The sequence below is a fragment of the Mytilus galloprovincialis genome, chromosome 5 (genome assembly GCF_965363235.1).
Source record: "Mytilus galloprovincialis chromosome 5, xbMytGall1.hap1.1, whole genome shotgun sequence".
Taxonomy (NCBI): domain Eukaryota; kingdom Metazoa; phylum Mollusca; class Bivalvia; order Mytilida; family Mytilidae; genus Mytilus; species Mytilus galloprovincialis.
In genome coordinates, this window is record NC_134842.1 from 43,932,363 (window position 1) to 43,948,559 (window position 16,197).

General features: G+C 32.4%; 1 protein-coding gene across 1 annotated transcript; it reads right to left on the reverse strand.

Annotated features, from left to right (window-relative positions):
• Nucleotides 1-433: 433 nt before the first annotated feature.
• Nucleotides 434-13,636, reverse strand: LOC143075875 (nacrein-like protein). The gene is made up of 9 exons (XM_076251461.1): nucleotides 13,449-13,636; nucleotides 9,171-9,335; nucleotides 8,279-8,454; nucleotides 5,833-5,925; nucleotides 4,633-4,668; nucleotides 4,101-4,236; nucleotides 3,254-3,492; nucleotides 1,856-1,933; nucleotides 434-537 (listed from the first exon to the last, which is right to left on the reverse strand). The coding sequence occupies exons 1-9, from the start codon at nucleotides 13,603-13,605 to the stop codon at nucleotides 496-498; spliced, it is 1,122 nt and encodes a 373-aa protein (XP_076107576.1). The 5' UTR covers nucleotides 13,606-13,636; the 3' UTR covers nucleotides 434-495.
• Nucleotides 13,637-16,197: the final 2,561 nt, after the last annotated feature.

The following is a 16,197-nucleotide window of genomic DNA, read 5'->3' on the forward strand; positions in this document are numbered from 1 at the left end:
AGTATATTTCTCCCAGTTATACGATATTCCGATGCATATTTTCTTATCATGATTTCATTTATAGAGGGTTGTTGTTTACAAGGAGGTTATTAAACTAAGAGTTACAAGATGTGAAGTTCAAATTATACCTTTAAATATATAATGAGCGCCATCACAGGCAGGTGACTGTTATGAAGTATTGTTTCACAAATGACGACAAATATGCTCCAATGGCAGTAACCACCATCCCGTCCTCTTTTCTTTGAAAGTGACCTACCGAATAAGACCCATCACTGGGTTTGTTCTTACATGAGCAATACGGCGATTGCCAAATGTGAAGCTGGAAATGATTACCCTTCCCTCTTTCGGAGCACATGAACATTTTTATTGTTTTTTTTTCTCTCGTTTTTTGCATAGGCGTTATCGGTTTATTTTCGTATAAAGATTGAATTGATTATGACTTAGAATGTCGTTTTTTATTTCATGTTTGGTTTACAATACAGACGTTTTTCATTGTCATTTCTTAAAATTACTGTAGACAACCACTTTCTTATTTTTCTGAAAAACAAAAACAAACATATGTTAAATAAAGGCATTATCTCAATAAACAAAACTATTACCTAGATGTTTATTGAAAAAAGCATGACAAGCATTCACTGTGTATTTTATACCATTTTTTGATAATTTTGTGTTTTCAAACGAAACGTTGAGATGTTTTGCTCACCAGGTATATGTGCCATAAAACGTTCGACTCTACTCTATTTTGCAGATGATCACATGCACGCAATTAAAATGGTGATGAACCAAAAAAATCTTTAGACGCATACTTTTCGTTCTATGCTATCTCTGGTAATGAACTTACCAAAGATACCAAAAGCGACAATATGTTTAAATGTGGCATTAATATTGATTCACTCATAGGGTCTTGGCATTGAAAATAAACACATATTTTCTTCGAATGTAGATGGGTAAAACATTATTAAAAATAAACATATTTATTCCAAAACCAGTGGTTGGCATGATACGGGTAGTGTTCTTCTCATATATTTTATGATGGTATGATACTAAACCCTTAACGGGATGGATTGTGCTTGCTTTATATGATGAAGACATAATCTTTCAATCATTTTAATCGAGGACTGGAGCTGGCATGTCAGTAACTGCTTGTAGTCCCGTGTTAATTTATGTATCATTGTTACTGTGCGTAGTTTCTTAAGGTGGTACCTAACACTACAGGGAGATAACTCTGTAAAATCAGCTAAACGTTTTAATAACATTGTGGTGTTAAGGGAATATTAAGCTTCTCAATGATCAAAATTAGTGTTTGTCAAACTGCTATATAACCAGTGTAATTTTCCTGATAAATTGGTTGGTTCAAATGATTTAAAATTTTTATAATTTTGTCAAAGGGTCAAAGTAAATATTCTGTCAAAATTTTATGAAAATTAAACGAGCCAAATTAATTTTAGTGAAGGTGTTGGGTACCACCTTAAGTTAGCTATTCTGACATCGGATTCGGACTTCTTTTAAATAATTTTTTACTATGCGTATTACTGTGTGTTTGTTTATTCTACATTGACTAGAGGTATAGGGGGAGGTTTGATATATCACAAAACAGTTTAGTATGACGTACATTTTCATTGAACTAGTACACATTTTGTTAAGGAGCCAGCTTAATCCTGTCTCCGGGTGCGACGTTTTCTCGCTGTGTTAAAGACCCATTGATGGCCGTCGGCTGTATTCTGCTGTTTGGTCAGATTGTTTTCTCTTTGACATATTCCCCATTTCCATTCTCAATTTTATGTATCTTACTGGCGGCTCTCTATGTTCAAATGCAGTTTCATGAAAACACTTTGATTCCTTGCTTGTTCCTTACCTGTAAAGGTCTTCGTACACCAAATCTTGTAAGAGGAAGAAAATGTGAATCTTGCACCAACTGTAACATTCTAAAAGCCTACAAAAATACAGTGGGCGCTAGTTGAATTACTAACATTTACTAACATTAGTTCACTTGAGTAAAACATGCATAACAAATTTGATGTAATGTGAAGCAAATGAAAATACATATGCACCGTAACGAATCTCACTTTTGAATTAAAGAATTATGCATCGCAGTTTTATTATCAATAATATGACATTCGAAACTTTAGGTTTCTAGAGAAAGATAACATATGTAAAGTATAAAAACAAGAGAAGGAAGCTACCGAAGACACAATAAGTTGCATAAGTAAATAAGCAACTGGCTAAAGCATTGCATAAAACGACGAAAAAATACACAATACATTTAAAATCGAGTTTAGAAAACTAATATAAATGGACTCCACATCACTCGGAAATTAACTAAGAAGGTCTGAAGGGTAAAAAGTGCATGCTCTAAATGTGGCACCACTCACAGTGTTCATGGTAAAAACAATGTTTCCAAAGCGAAGAACACAAATTGATGAGCTAAATCCTTTTCATCAGTGCTATTAGTTCACACAAAAACAGAATTAAGTTATAAATGACATAGAATTTAAATACTACATTTCAATATTCCATTATGGGTTGTAAGCTTTATTTATTTTTAAACAATCCACAATTCAAATACGGATAATATGCATGTTAAATTATATATATCAGTGATAACATGCCTTGTGAAACGGTTACGTAACATCGTCTGAAAATCAGCACTATGGGATATAGATGTAAAATCTATGTAACAATCAATATTGTAGTTTCATATATTATTTAAACAAACATTAATTAATTGGTATAAGTATCGATCGGACAATTTAAAACTTGTACCAGAAATATAAATGTATGCACATGCAAAGACATTACACAAGTAAACGAAATAGAAAACTTACATATGGACATTGGTAATGAATGCTAATAATATCATTTCTATGGGTCAATAGTCTCTGTATAAAATGTATCACCGTTGTGAATATAAAAATAAGAACAAGTGGTAGGACTAGTACTGCCAATGAACCTAATATCTACCAAAGTTCAAATGAATTGAATTTCAGAAAGTATAGGCTGACGTACAGCCTTCAACAACTCATACCGTATAGTCCTCTAAAAATGAAATTAAACATATAAAAACAATTTGATTGAGAAAACTAAAGGCATAATTTACAACAAAACAATTTTAGTTGACTACAAGATTATCATTTTAACCTCAGTACCTGTTTAGCTGCAACATTAAGGTTAATTTCATAAACAACAGGTTGAAAGTTGTTGCTTATGTTGCGTCTTGCAGAGATTCATACAGTGCTTGTAATTGTATACTTGCCTTGCTAGAAACTTTAATTGGGCATTTATAAACAACCCATTGTACAGTTTCATAACATGGAGGTGTAGTGAGAGACCCTGCATACGTGTAGAATCGATCTCTGTCATACGGAAGGACATCTAGAGGAGTAATACCTTCTGTAACTCTAACTGATCTTTCGTTTTGCTCTTCTTTTTTGCATCTCTCTTCTATGAAGTCTGGACTTGGCGTTCGACCACAATTATTGTTCGTACAACTGTCTAGTAAGAATTGAAAGAAAAAACTAAGGCAAATCTAATAACTATGATAACATGTCCCGAATCGTAATAGAACTATTGACTTGTAAGTTTATTAAAAATATCGACAAACAAAACGTACTCTAATTTGCCTAATTTATCTGACATCAATGCCATATACATGTAGGTAGCTTTTCATGTATATATTTCATGGCAGTTTTATTTTTTTATAAATTTGAAATTCACATACCATATGGTCGATACTTATGCGAAAGTTTAATAGCAATTTATGTTCTATATATAGTATATGTATCTATATATAAATAGTTTTATATTCGTCTGCCTGCCGCGCATTTGAATTAAAGTAAATAAAGTCCCTGGCCGCATTATACACTATGTATGTATCAGACAAGTACTTATTACAAAGATTTCGCGACAAAACAAGATAGCAGTCTCTAAGTGAAACTTAATGGTCGTCGCAAAATATAACAAAACGGTGGTTAATTTGTCTATCCAGAAAACCTTTAAATGACATTTCATATCAACATTAAGTGATGACTACTAATACCTGACGAAATGTGACTTGTCTCAAAAAAAATATTTTGGTTTCTATATAATTAAAGCATGCTTACTACTACGTTGAAACCCAAGGATGTTGAAGAAATCTGGATTAAACGACTCCTTAAGATAGTGTCGCACTTTTTCATAGTATTTTTCCATCAGTTTACTAAGCTTTTTTGCAAATCTGACTTTACATGTTCCAGCAACCTACCAATAGAATAGTTCACAGTGTATAAGAAATGTTTTTATTGGTTTTTTTACATGTTAATCTGTATAATTAGATTATATAGCCTGGACCATATTTGAAAAATGTGAAATTCACATTGCAGACTTAACTTTTCTTCGGTTTGATTGCAATCTGTTTAAAACATTATCAAGTTTAAACTGACAATTTCAACTGTTGTGTTTACTTACAGTTGTACAAAAATGCCTATCAGCAATTTACTGGTGGACCATCTAATATCTGTATATGTTGCTATTGTTTTTACAACTACTTATCATAACATGTTTTTTTTTACTGGAAACTGATTTAGAAATTAGAAGAAGAGAGACAGATAATTAATGATTAACAATATTCGCATATTATTTGAGTCTACAACTTACCCTGCATTCATTGTTTTCATGAGGTTTTCCGCATACCTAAAATAAATATATCATACATTATAAATTGTGACATATGTAGTGCTGATGTCTTCCATTATATTCCTAGCAGCATACACTTAAATACCCGATACAAGGATAGGTGAACAATATATTTGTCAATGTTGCAAGACTAGTCTTGCCGTTTTGTATTTTTCCAATTATGTGATTAAGGTTTGTTTGAACCTAGTCAATCTGTATCTGAAAATACATTATCTAACGCTAGACGCATACCAAGCAATGCGTAAACTATGTTATATTTGTTGTATACATACATAGTGTATTCAACAAGGTTTGCCTATATATCTTAGTAACACAAAACACATTATTCTAGACTAAAAAAATATTCGTTTTCTGGAATGATAATATTTACAGTGGAAAAATTCAGTCGGCATACAGCTGTCTATTAATGATCGTGCCATGTCTTTGTCTAACTTGTATAGGTCAGTGCGATTTAATATTCATGAAAAATATAGACGTCTGGTCATTGATGAATATCCAATGATGACATATTTTCGTTCCATTCATCAATCCGCTCTCAACTCTTATTGTACAAATGATATTTTAACCATTTTACTCAATGATGGTATCACGTAGTCATTGTCTACGATGGGGAATGCCTACACCAAGTTAGGAATATGACAGTTGTGTTTTTTTCCATTCGTTTCATATGTCTGAGCTCGTAATTTTACCATTTAATGAAGGACGTTCCGTTTTGAATTAGCCTTAAAGTTCGGTGTTTTTTTAATTTTACTTTTTTCATTACTATACAAAAGGGGGGTTACCAAGAGTCTACATTTTCCCAGGAATATGTTCAATTGCAAAAAAGAAATCTTTTCAAAAAGTAAAAAAAAACCAACAACAGCCAAATGAGTACCAAAAGTAAGTTGATTGCATGGGGACAATGTGTGTCTTACATATATTTCTGATCTGTTAATATCACAAATTTAACAAAACATTATTTGGACAAAACTGAGTGTATGATCAAATCTATATTGCAATCAAAATAAAATGGTCATTATATTTTTCTTAATGTACATGTATATATCAACATTTGAATTTTGTGAGGTATTTGACAATAACAGGAAAATAACGGACCAGCAATGAGTTCATTTTGCCAAAAGTCATGCAGAGTAGCTGCTGGATTAGGTATTAGGCTCTCACCTCTATCATAACACTTAACACCACCAGTCCATTTCTCTTTGGTTTAGCTTCCCCAACACCGTCATAGTCGCTGTCGTAAAATACCATATGAGCCTAAAATATAACCATTCTTTAATAACACGACTTGTTTTCTGGAATCGCTTATACAAAGGAAATGGTCATATAGGAGGATATTGTAGACAAGCTCGCATAAGAAAGTTCAACACAGCCCATTTCAAAGGTCAACCAAAGCAGCTAATTTCATGTTTCTTCAATAATAAATTTGAGCGTCTGTTATGGAAACACTTCTGCTTTGAAGGACGATACATTGGTGAATTTTTTACAACAGAAATTGTTTCCTTAATTGATATTAGTATGAACATAACATGCATAAGGATTATTATAAATATTGCGTATTACGAACATGTGATATATCGTTAAAAAGCGGTATATCGCTGGTGTTTAAACGCCACTTTTAAGTACAGGTTTATTTAGGTCTCCTTATACATTAAGTAGATATAGGCAGTATTTATGAGAAGCAAGTAAGAAGTCAAAGTCGACAAATCATCGGAAAAAAGAATATGCATATAACAAAATATGAATGTTTTTGATTTTTGATTTTTTGGTGTTTAAACGCCACTTTTAAGTACCGCATTTCGTGACGGCCAGTTTTTATTGGTGGAGGAAGCCGGAGTGCCAGGAGAAAACCACCTGTCGCGAACTTCGATAGGAAAACTGACAATCATAGTCAATTAAGAATTTGAGAGCACCCGCCCGTTCGAACTCACAACCTTAGTGTCGACTGATTACAGAAGTAACTATCTAGACCACTCGGCCACCGAGGCCCTCAAATATGAAGGTCTTGAAATGAAACTTTTTATTGTAATAATGCTATTGACGAAAGAAAATTTGATATGAAATATCGACAATATTATGTTAAAACATAATATTGTCGGTTTAATTATAAGATAAGAGAGACATAGACAATACCAACAAACAAACCAGTTGTGTTGTAACCAAGCATATAAAAATTTATAAGATACTTAAAAAAAAGAAAAAAGAAATAAAAGAAATGAAAAATGCATGTACCCTAAAATATACAAAACTGTCTAAAACTAATGCAGTTAATTAAAAGTATATAAAATCTACAAGAAATCCTTAAAAGCAGTCCGAAATAAATGAGTCTTGAGTTGCTTTTTAAAAACATATAAAGAATTTACACTCCGTAAAGACGATGGCAAATTGTTCCAGAGTGTGGGTGCAGCCTTGTTAAAACGCCTCTCACCATAGATTTTCGTTCAAACGTCATTTGGAGGATGTAGGAGCATTCTATTTACCGACCTGAGGGATCTACTTGGCTTGTATGGCGTAAGTAAATTTTGAAGGTAACTAGGAGCCTTGCCATGCTGTGCTTTGTACACATATAAACGAAGTTTATATTGGCAACGGTAATGTATGGGTAGCCAGTGTAACGATATTAAAACAAGCGTAATTGAGTCAAATTTCCTTTTTCGTGTTATGAATAGTTTACTGATAATGTTGGTCTTAGTACCGTTTACAACAATGCATTGCCATAGTCCAGCCTTGATGTAAATACATGTAGGGAGCACACTAGTGTTTTACATGCTTCAACTGAAATTAAAGATCGAATTCGACCAATATTCCGAATTTGGTAAAATACTTAGTGATCGCACTGGCTTGATGTTCCATACTCATGTCTGATGGTTCTTCTTATTTTACATTTTACCGCATAAAGTCTCCTTGATATTGTTAAAATGCCTCATTTCCTCATTAACGGCATACGGTACAGTTTTGATCTTATTTTGATTTCAATTATGACTAATTGCATACAAGCTTTTTTTCATTTGTTGATTCAAATATAGAATAAAAGATAGACCTTTATGCGCTAAATGTAGCGATAAATGGGATTGAAATTAAAGACAATTACTTTAAATTTCGGTTATTTGGACATTTCTTTCCTGTGGACAGACTTATTTAATAAACACATGCTATTTTTTGTAAAACGATTTGGAATATCCTCTAAAAAATTCTGCTTTTCATTTTAAAACAAATCTTTGAAAAAAAAATCATTTTCATTAAAATTTCATGACTTTGGAAAATAAATGGCATTTTTTGCTGCAGGTTTATTTAATTTGAAGAAAACAATCAACGGTGATTTTTTTCATAAAAATGGTACAAAGAATCTTCATATTTTATCAACTCATTTCGTCATTTAAAAGAACAGATTGGTCCATTTACTCCATTTTGAGTTAATGATTAAAATCCTTCACAAAAATGCATTTTTTCCAGATAAGTCGACGATGGACGTCACAAAAATAAACATATTACGATAGCAACGTCATTATCTCATCTGTAACTGTATAGTTAGCCTTCTAATTTGTGAGACATGTTTGTTAATATCTTGAAGAATGATAAATTACATATTTAATGTAATAAAGATACTCACCTCCATCGGTTTGAATGTATTGTCAATAGCATGTTCAGATCCTTTATTTTCCTCTCGTCCAAGGTGAACATGCAACTGAGCAAAATTATACTCTTTGTCTTTTGGTCTTCCAGGAACATTACATAGAGTTATCTTGTCATCAGGTTTTTCGTCAACATCAAAATCGGGAGCATGACCTGTTTCCAGGATATTGACACGAGATTAAGAAGAAATTTCAAGTGTATGAATTTAATTTTAATGTTTTATCTTGATACTTTTGAAAACATTTCCTTAAGCAAATTCGTACAACAATGCTTTTCCAAGTTGGTTTGGAAACGAAAGTGAAGAACAGTCATGTAGAAAATTGGAAAGCTGGCGATAATAATTCGTTTGAAATTTCAAAACGTAGGCCATTATAAAGACACGTCAATACCTAGCTAAAATATAGAAAATTATCAATGTTAAATAACCATTTTATGTTAGGTTTTTTTTTTATTTTTTTTTTATTTTATCTGAAAAAACTCCAAGCATTAAGATACATAGATATATAAATAACTGATAATATAAGTATTCAAATTCAATTTTAACAATAAGCTAAACTGTTAGGTATGTTAATGTTATGCATATACATGTTAGTTATCTATTAGATTAGACTCACCGTTTATCACTCTGGTGATAAATTACGAATACGCCGAAAAAGTAAATGATGGCATATGCATATGCCTTCTCCTCTAACCAAATGTATTTCTGTTAATAGTAATATTATGTCGAACATAAGAGACACCAGGAGAGGCCATCAGTGATCATTAACATATAAGGGTCAGACAGGAGATGTTTCCATGTTGTTGGAGTGACATATAGAAACATTTACTTATTGATATATAATATATTTACCTAAACTGTTACTACTAACCATTGTTTTTGATATACGCAAGAACTCTTGTGTTGAGATTATCAAACTTCAGCCTTGAATAACTTTTATAACGAGTCTCTTTTGTATTGATGTTAATAGGCGATTGTCTCCTCTGTGAGCCACATGTACTCCAACATGGGTGAACTTTACACCAATCCTTTGGTCCTGAAAATACGTTTTGCATTACCATGGTTTACCTCCTGTTTGATATAAATTATGATGCAAGGTTGCCAATACCTTATCACACTCTGTCATGATTCTCTGTTAAAAGTAGTTGACGAAATATCTCTTTAATAAAGCTTGAGTATATCAAATACCAATATATCAATATTGTCAATTTGTAAGTGTGAAGAAATATCATAACAGACGCGAAAGTCTTACTATTATTAGAAATATATATTTTTATTCGACTCTTATCCTCCTTTTTGAGGTACAAATAGCTTCAAGGTATTAATGTTACTTCAACAACAGATGATGCATGTATTGACAATTAATGGGTATTCAGTGATAATAATGGCAAATCTAATTGTAAATAAAAAATCTGTATGAAATACAAAGATTGAAGAGCTAGGTAAACAAAAAATAATAAACATATAAACAATACCGTAAATAAAACAAGAGTTAAACATGTGATGCAGACATTCCTTACTTTTTAAAGATTTCCAAAATTTTAAAACAGCAAATGCCAAAAAAATGAAATCTACGTGTATGTGTCCATACATTAGTACTGGTTACATTCTTGATGATACCTTTATTGACTAATAGACCACAAGAACATGTATTGGTTTAATGGCAGAAATAAAATAACGATACCGATTGGATTAGTATTGCATTCATGTGGAATTGCCTCAATGTGTAAAAAAATCAGTTGATTCATTACTTTATTCATACGAATGAACACCGAAATTTATCTGCATTTGTTTATAATAAAATTGATAATGGAAATGGGGAATCTGTCAAAGAAACAACAACCTGACCATAGAACAGACAACAGCAGAAGGTCACCAACAGGTCTTCAATGCAGCGAAAAACTCCTGCACCCGAAGGAGTCCTTCAGCTGTACCCTATACTAGTTCAGTGTTAATGGACGTCATTCTAAACTCCAAATTACACACAAGAAACTAAAATTACAAAGTGTACAAGACCAACAAAGGCCAGAGGCTCCTGACTTGGGACAGGCGCAAAAATGCGGCTTTTTACATAACATTGGTATTTAATTTCAAAAGCTGCATCAGATATTATAATAAAATTAACAAAGGCGCTGATTCCAATAACGTTAACATCACTTCATGTAATAGCATACTGAATATAATACATATCTTAAATCATTTTTATTGGCACAAATGTTAGTATGTTCAGTTATAAAAATTCTTCGACTTTGTAAAACAGGTCGAGAACTCTAGATTTCTTTACGTCAGAATATATTTGCATAGTAATTTCCCAAACACAAGGCCAATACGGCCTTGAAAAACTGACCAATCGACTCAATGAGCTACAATGCATTGTGGGCTACTACGAGTTTACTACAACCGGAATACACGTGGAATTAGTGGAAGAACTGTCAACTAATATAGTGTCTGGGATTCTCAAAATATATGTTTTTGTTCTGCGAATGTGATTTTTGTAAAATATATAACATAACCTTCAATTTGCATGCTCAGGTTAAAAAGGTATTGTTTACGGGCTTCATTATTCGACTTTCTTTTTCGGCTTGTTAAAGTTGTTGAACAGGTTTTTCTCCATTGGTATGCATTGTACCTGTGCAATTATTTTACGACCTGAAAAAGGGAAATTTCAGATGAAATGACCACTGTCCACTATGAAATTTTTTGAGCTCTTTTAAACCTGTATAATGTCATTCCAAAATCATTTCTGCCTACAAAAACACGAAAACTTTCTTTCTGTACTGGATGTGTAAAATTTTTATCAGGTCCTGAACTGAAAGTAAGAACATTATACTATTCAGTATGCTAAAAATAAGTGTTTTGAAAGCGGCAGGGCGGATCCAGCCATTTTAAAAAGGAGGGTCCTAACCCAGGATAAAAAAAGGTGGTGGTTCCAACTACATGTCCCCATTCAAATGCATTGATCGTTCAAAAAAGGGGGGTCCAACCCCCCAGAACCCACCCCCCCTTTTTGGATCCGCCACTGAGCGGGTACGGTATATAGCTTAATACATTTTGTATAGCTTCATCCATCGATAAAGTCCGTTTGTTGCTAGTTTTATCACAAAATATACCTCAGAGGTTTTTTTATCGTTCGGCTGCTGTCATGTTGACGTATGTGAAATATCTCCAATATTTAAAGCTCCTGGATCACAGTGGGTGCCACATTATCTATTATTTTTATTCTAAAACGTGCTTTGTATATAGAAATGAGAAGATGCGGTATGAGTACCAAATGAGACATCTTTCCAAAAAAGACACAATCTAGTAAAGTAAGCAGTCATAGGTTCAGTGCCGAAAAGTACGCTATAAATAACCCCAAAATTACTTGTGTAAAACAATCCAAACAACAACAAAAAAAACAAAACAAAACAAAACAACGGCCCAATATAATATATATTAGGAGAAGAATTAAATTCAAATATAAAATTTACAAGTTAAACTATGCCTGTATATATTGTTTAAAGATGTCAATCTTATTTTCAAAGCTTGTATAAACAACTATACACACAAAGCAAGCAAGCCAACCAAAGTTTTACTTTGCAAGCATTAGGAAATCAGCTGTAATGATTTTATTCATTTTGGTAAATGTCCGAGCCCGTTTAAGGGACGACATTAAAAGTTCAATGAAGGATAAGAAACTTAATTCGCATAGTTTTTTCACTGACCCCCACACCCCGTCTCTAAACTTGATTTGGGTAAAATTGATTGACCAATACGTATTTATATAAAATTGATTTTGGATCGATAAAACTTGCAGCACTTTCAACCCCTCCCCCCCCCCCAAAAAAAAAAAAAAAACTATTTGATATAAGTTTTTTTTATCCTACATCGATCTTTTGATGTCGTCCTTTAAAAAACGAAAACAAAATGAAACTACAGTTGGTGACTTCACTACCTTCAAAACAATGGGAACAGTTTGGAAGTCTCGTATACTGAAATGTGACAAAAATAAATACTTGTAGATTTTGTTAACACTGCCATGTATGTAAATATTTCTTCGCCTTTTTACGAACACAAAATTCAAGGATCACACATTTGCCTTTAATTATCTATACGGAAATAGCTGTACTCGTGAATATTAGCACCGACTGTTATCGACGGCTTACTTTACACTAGTAAGTTTGTCTTATGGGCCAAGTTATGGGTAATTGTTTTTCGCTGTTGTTTCGTTGCTGTCGGGTGGACAAATACATGAAATCTCCGTGTTATCATCAAATATATTAATGGCTATATATCGGGTAATTCAAACTCTTTTTTCTTCGCATAGAAACAACTCTTCGTTAATCTGAGCATGGAAGGAATACTTTGTATCACGAACTATAAATGAGGATACACAAAATGAAAAACTAAACGAAATTGTGAATCCCGCATTGCACGAAAAAATGTGTTGTATTTTAGTAAATAACACGTGTTCACGGTTGATTGTAAACACGTAGTAGTCCATCATGCATTGTTACTCACTTAGTGGATTGGTCAAAAACCTAGGTAAAAAAAAATTGCGCCACATGTAAATAAACAATTACAAGTGAGAGAACATAAGTATGCTAATTTATGCATTTCCATTTAAGGTAGTGGTCCCGACCTGTAAAACATGATTTGACTATCTAAATTCCGGCACTCCATTTGTAGTATTAAATTGGTCAAAAGTAGTAATACATATCAAAATTTCTGTAGATACTCACTGCATTGTATTATTTATGTGTCACATACGTGACCCAATTCATGAGCTTGTTATATTTTTTTTAGAGTAGGCCGTAAGTTTAAATTGTTTCACATGTTTCATGGCAAGACCTTTTGTTGCAAACTACGCCACCTATTGTTTATTCTGTGACAGCTAACTGTTTATATCTTTCGAACTCTGGTTGAGTGTTGTCAAAAAAAATCATCTCCTTTCTTTAAAATATTTTGATGATGACGCTTGCCATGTGTCAGTACTTTCATGATGCTTATATGTGTCAGTGTGCTAATGTGGACACTATAGTTGATATTTTGAAGCAGCGTCTAATGTTGAGCGAGAAGAATATTTACTGCCCTCCCGCACGCTAAATAAAAGAGATGAAATGTAAAAGTCTACATGCAATCAAATGTGTCCTCTTGTTCTATAACTTACCTTCACAGAAATCCCTTTCATAGCTGAAATGAGCCTTATTTATGTCTTCATAGCAACATTGATATGCTGAGGGAGGTCGTATCTGCAGATATCCAGCTCCATCAACGAAAGACACAAACAATGTGGCAACGGTCGCTAACACAAATACGAGTTCCATACCGTACAGACAAATGGTTCATACATTTGGTTGCGCACATCGTTTTATACTAAAATGCAGCTTACTGAGGCGGGGCTTTGGTATGACTGCATTTCATAAATCAGATTTTTATGTTATAAATATGTTTTCAGTCAGGTGACTGCATTTTACAATTAAACGTTTTGCAATCCATTTCATTATCATAATGTAAATGTTATTTCTGTAACCTTAAACCTGTTAGAATATTATTTTTTTGAGTTATATAAAATTTAATTTATGTACATGTGTAACAAGGTGCAAAAGAGTCGTACGCATCTACATGTTATTCAATCTACATGTACAATATCGCAAATACGGACCAACTCTATAGTATAATGTATGAGTTATTGTCATTGTGCTTATATTATTTGTCAAAGTATTTTATATCCTTCTTCTGTAGATAATGCATTCATCTTATTAATCAGGGATCCAATTTGATAATTGGCAAATACTGCACTCATAATTCGGTGACCAAAGAAGGATTTATGGATTGTAATCGTCAAAAATAGTATATGTCTATATCATATATCATTAGATTCGAAAATATGTGTACTTTGAGATTATTTTGGTCGTCAAACAAAATATGGTGCAGTTTTTCAAAGATCACATGTCGTTTTCAAGGAAAAACAAGTTTCAATATCTAAATAAATTTAAATACTCTTTTTACAGTACATTGATTAAAAACTTGTATCTTGTTTTTTCCTTATTCAGTTTTTCATTTAAAAAGTGGAAACCCATCACTTAATGTGTTTTCCGAATACGCGTATTCGACTTTACATAAAGAAGGGTAGTTTTCAGTTGAAAATGATGTTTTTTTTTCAAAGTATTAAGAACAACGGCTTTCAAAACCTTACAAAATATATAGTAAATGATGAACAAATATGTATATGTTAAAATAACGATCTAGTATACCTCAATGAAAGTCGAAAATTAAGTTTGCGTTTTTCGTTGAACTCAGTACATATAAAACTGGCAAAACAATTATTTCAAAACAGACATACAATTGAGTTTGCAATTTCATGACGATATCTATCAAATAAAATGTATTAATATAGGAATATTGGTCATTGTATTAACTTTAAAAAGACATGTCTGATGATAGAACCGCCTTTTATTCGTTTAAAACTGGAGAAAGTTTTGATTATTGAATCCCTAACTTAGTGATGCAAAATAATAAAAACAATTCTATGCAGGATAGCTTAACATATCACAAAAAAAAAAACGTAGTTGATTCCGTAACTCAGACCTTACATGACGTTTGTAATGTGGAAACGTTATAGCAATTTCCTGACCATTGCTTGAATCCATATGTTTGTACACCGATGGTTTAGAAAATCTTGATTGTCAGTATTGGTCCAAAGTGTTTAAAGAACATGACTTAAGCCATGAATTGTATATGTATGGTAGTATTGCTAATTTGAATGTAAAGCGTCGGAAATTAAAACGGTTGTGCATTGGAATAGAGTGGTGGTCAAAAGTTTGTGTACCACTTGTAACAAGATTTTATCCAGCATCATTGGATATCATTTTCAAAACGTTTCGTCTTTGCAAAATACACTTTGGACATATCAATCTATAAATGGAGAACATGAAAACAATTATACTATCCGTGCTCTTCTAGGACAAATGTGAAATTAACCCTGTCTAGAAAGGAATATATTGTCCTGCTTCTTCTATCTCAAAATATCTATAAACAAAAGTCAATTAAAAAGCCATCTCTGGTCGACAGTATACACCTGCCATGATCACATGACTGTAGTCTGTGTAATGTTTCCTGTTGTCGTGAAAACGTCCTTGTAATTAAGGAATACAGGTTGAGTATCAGTAAAGGTTCACAGTTGCTGTATGACAAATAAGCATAAAACAGTCTTGACTTAAATACATGTTTTAGAGAGTGTTAATCCTTGTCGTGGTTTTATACGCGTATTCGACTTTACAAAAAGAAGGGTAGTTTTCAGTTGAGAATGATGTTTTTTTTCAAAGTAGTAAGAACAACGACTTTCAAAACCTTACAAAATATATAATAAATGATGAACAAATATGTATATATGTTAAAATAACGATCTAGTATACCTCAATGAAAGTCGAAAATTAAGTTTGCGTTTTTCGTTGAACTCAGTACATATAAAACTGGCAAAACAATTATTTCAAAACAGACATACAATTGAGTTTGCAATTTCATGACGATATCTATCAAATAAAATGTATTAATATAGGAATATTGGTCATTGTATTAACTTTAAAAAGACATGTCTGATGATAGAACCGCCTTTTATTCGTTTAAAACTGGAGAAAGTTTTGATTATTGAATCCCTAACTTAGTGATGCAAGATAATAAAAACAATTCTATGCAGGATAGCTTAACAAATCACAAAATAAACGTAGCTGTATTCCGTAACTCAGACCTCACATGACGTTTGTAATGTAGAAACGTTATAGCAATTTCCTGACCATTGCTTGAATCCATATGTTTGTACACCGATGGTTTAGAAAATCTTGATTGTCAGTATTAGTCCAAAGTGTTTAAAGAACATGACTGTCGTGATTTTATAGTTTTTTTTTTATTACAATAGA

Excerpts from the sequence above, each read along its gene's own strand:
- LOC143075875 (XM_076251461.1), bottom strand. The coding sequence starts at position 13,605 with ATGGAACTCGTATTTGTGTTAGCGACCGTTGCCACATTGTTTGTGTCT. Across the intron at positions 9,336-13,448 it reads TGAAAGGGATTTCTGTGAAG|GACCAAAGGATTGGTGTAAA; the intron begins GTAAGTTATAGA and ends ACGTATTTTCAG. Across the intron at positions 538-1,855 it reads GTGTACGAAGACCTTTACAG|AAAAATAAGAAAGTGGTTGT; the intron begins GTAAGGAACAAG and ends TTTGTTTTTCAG.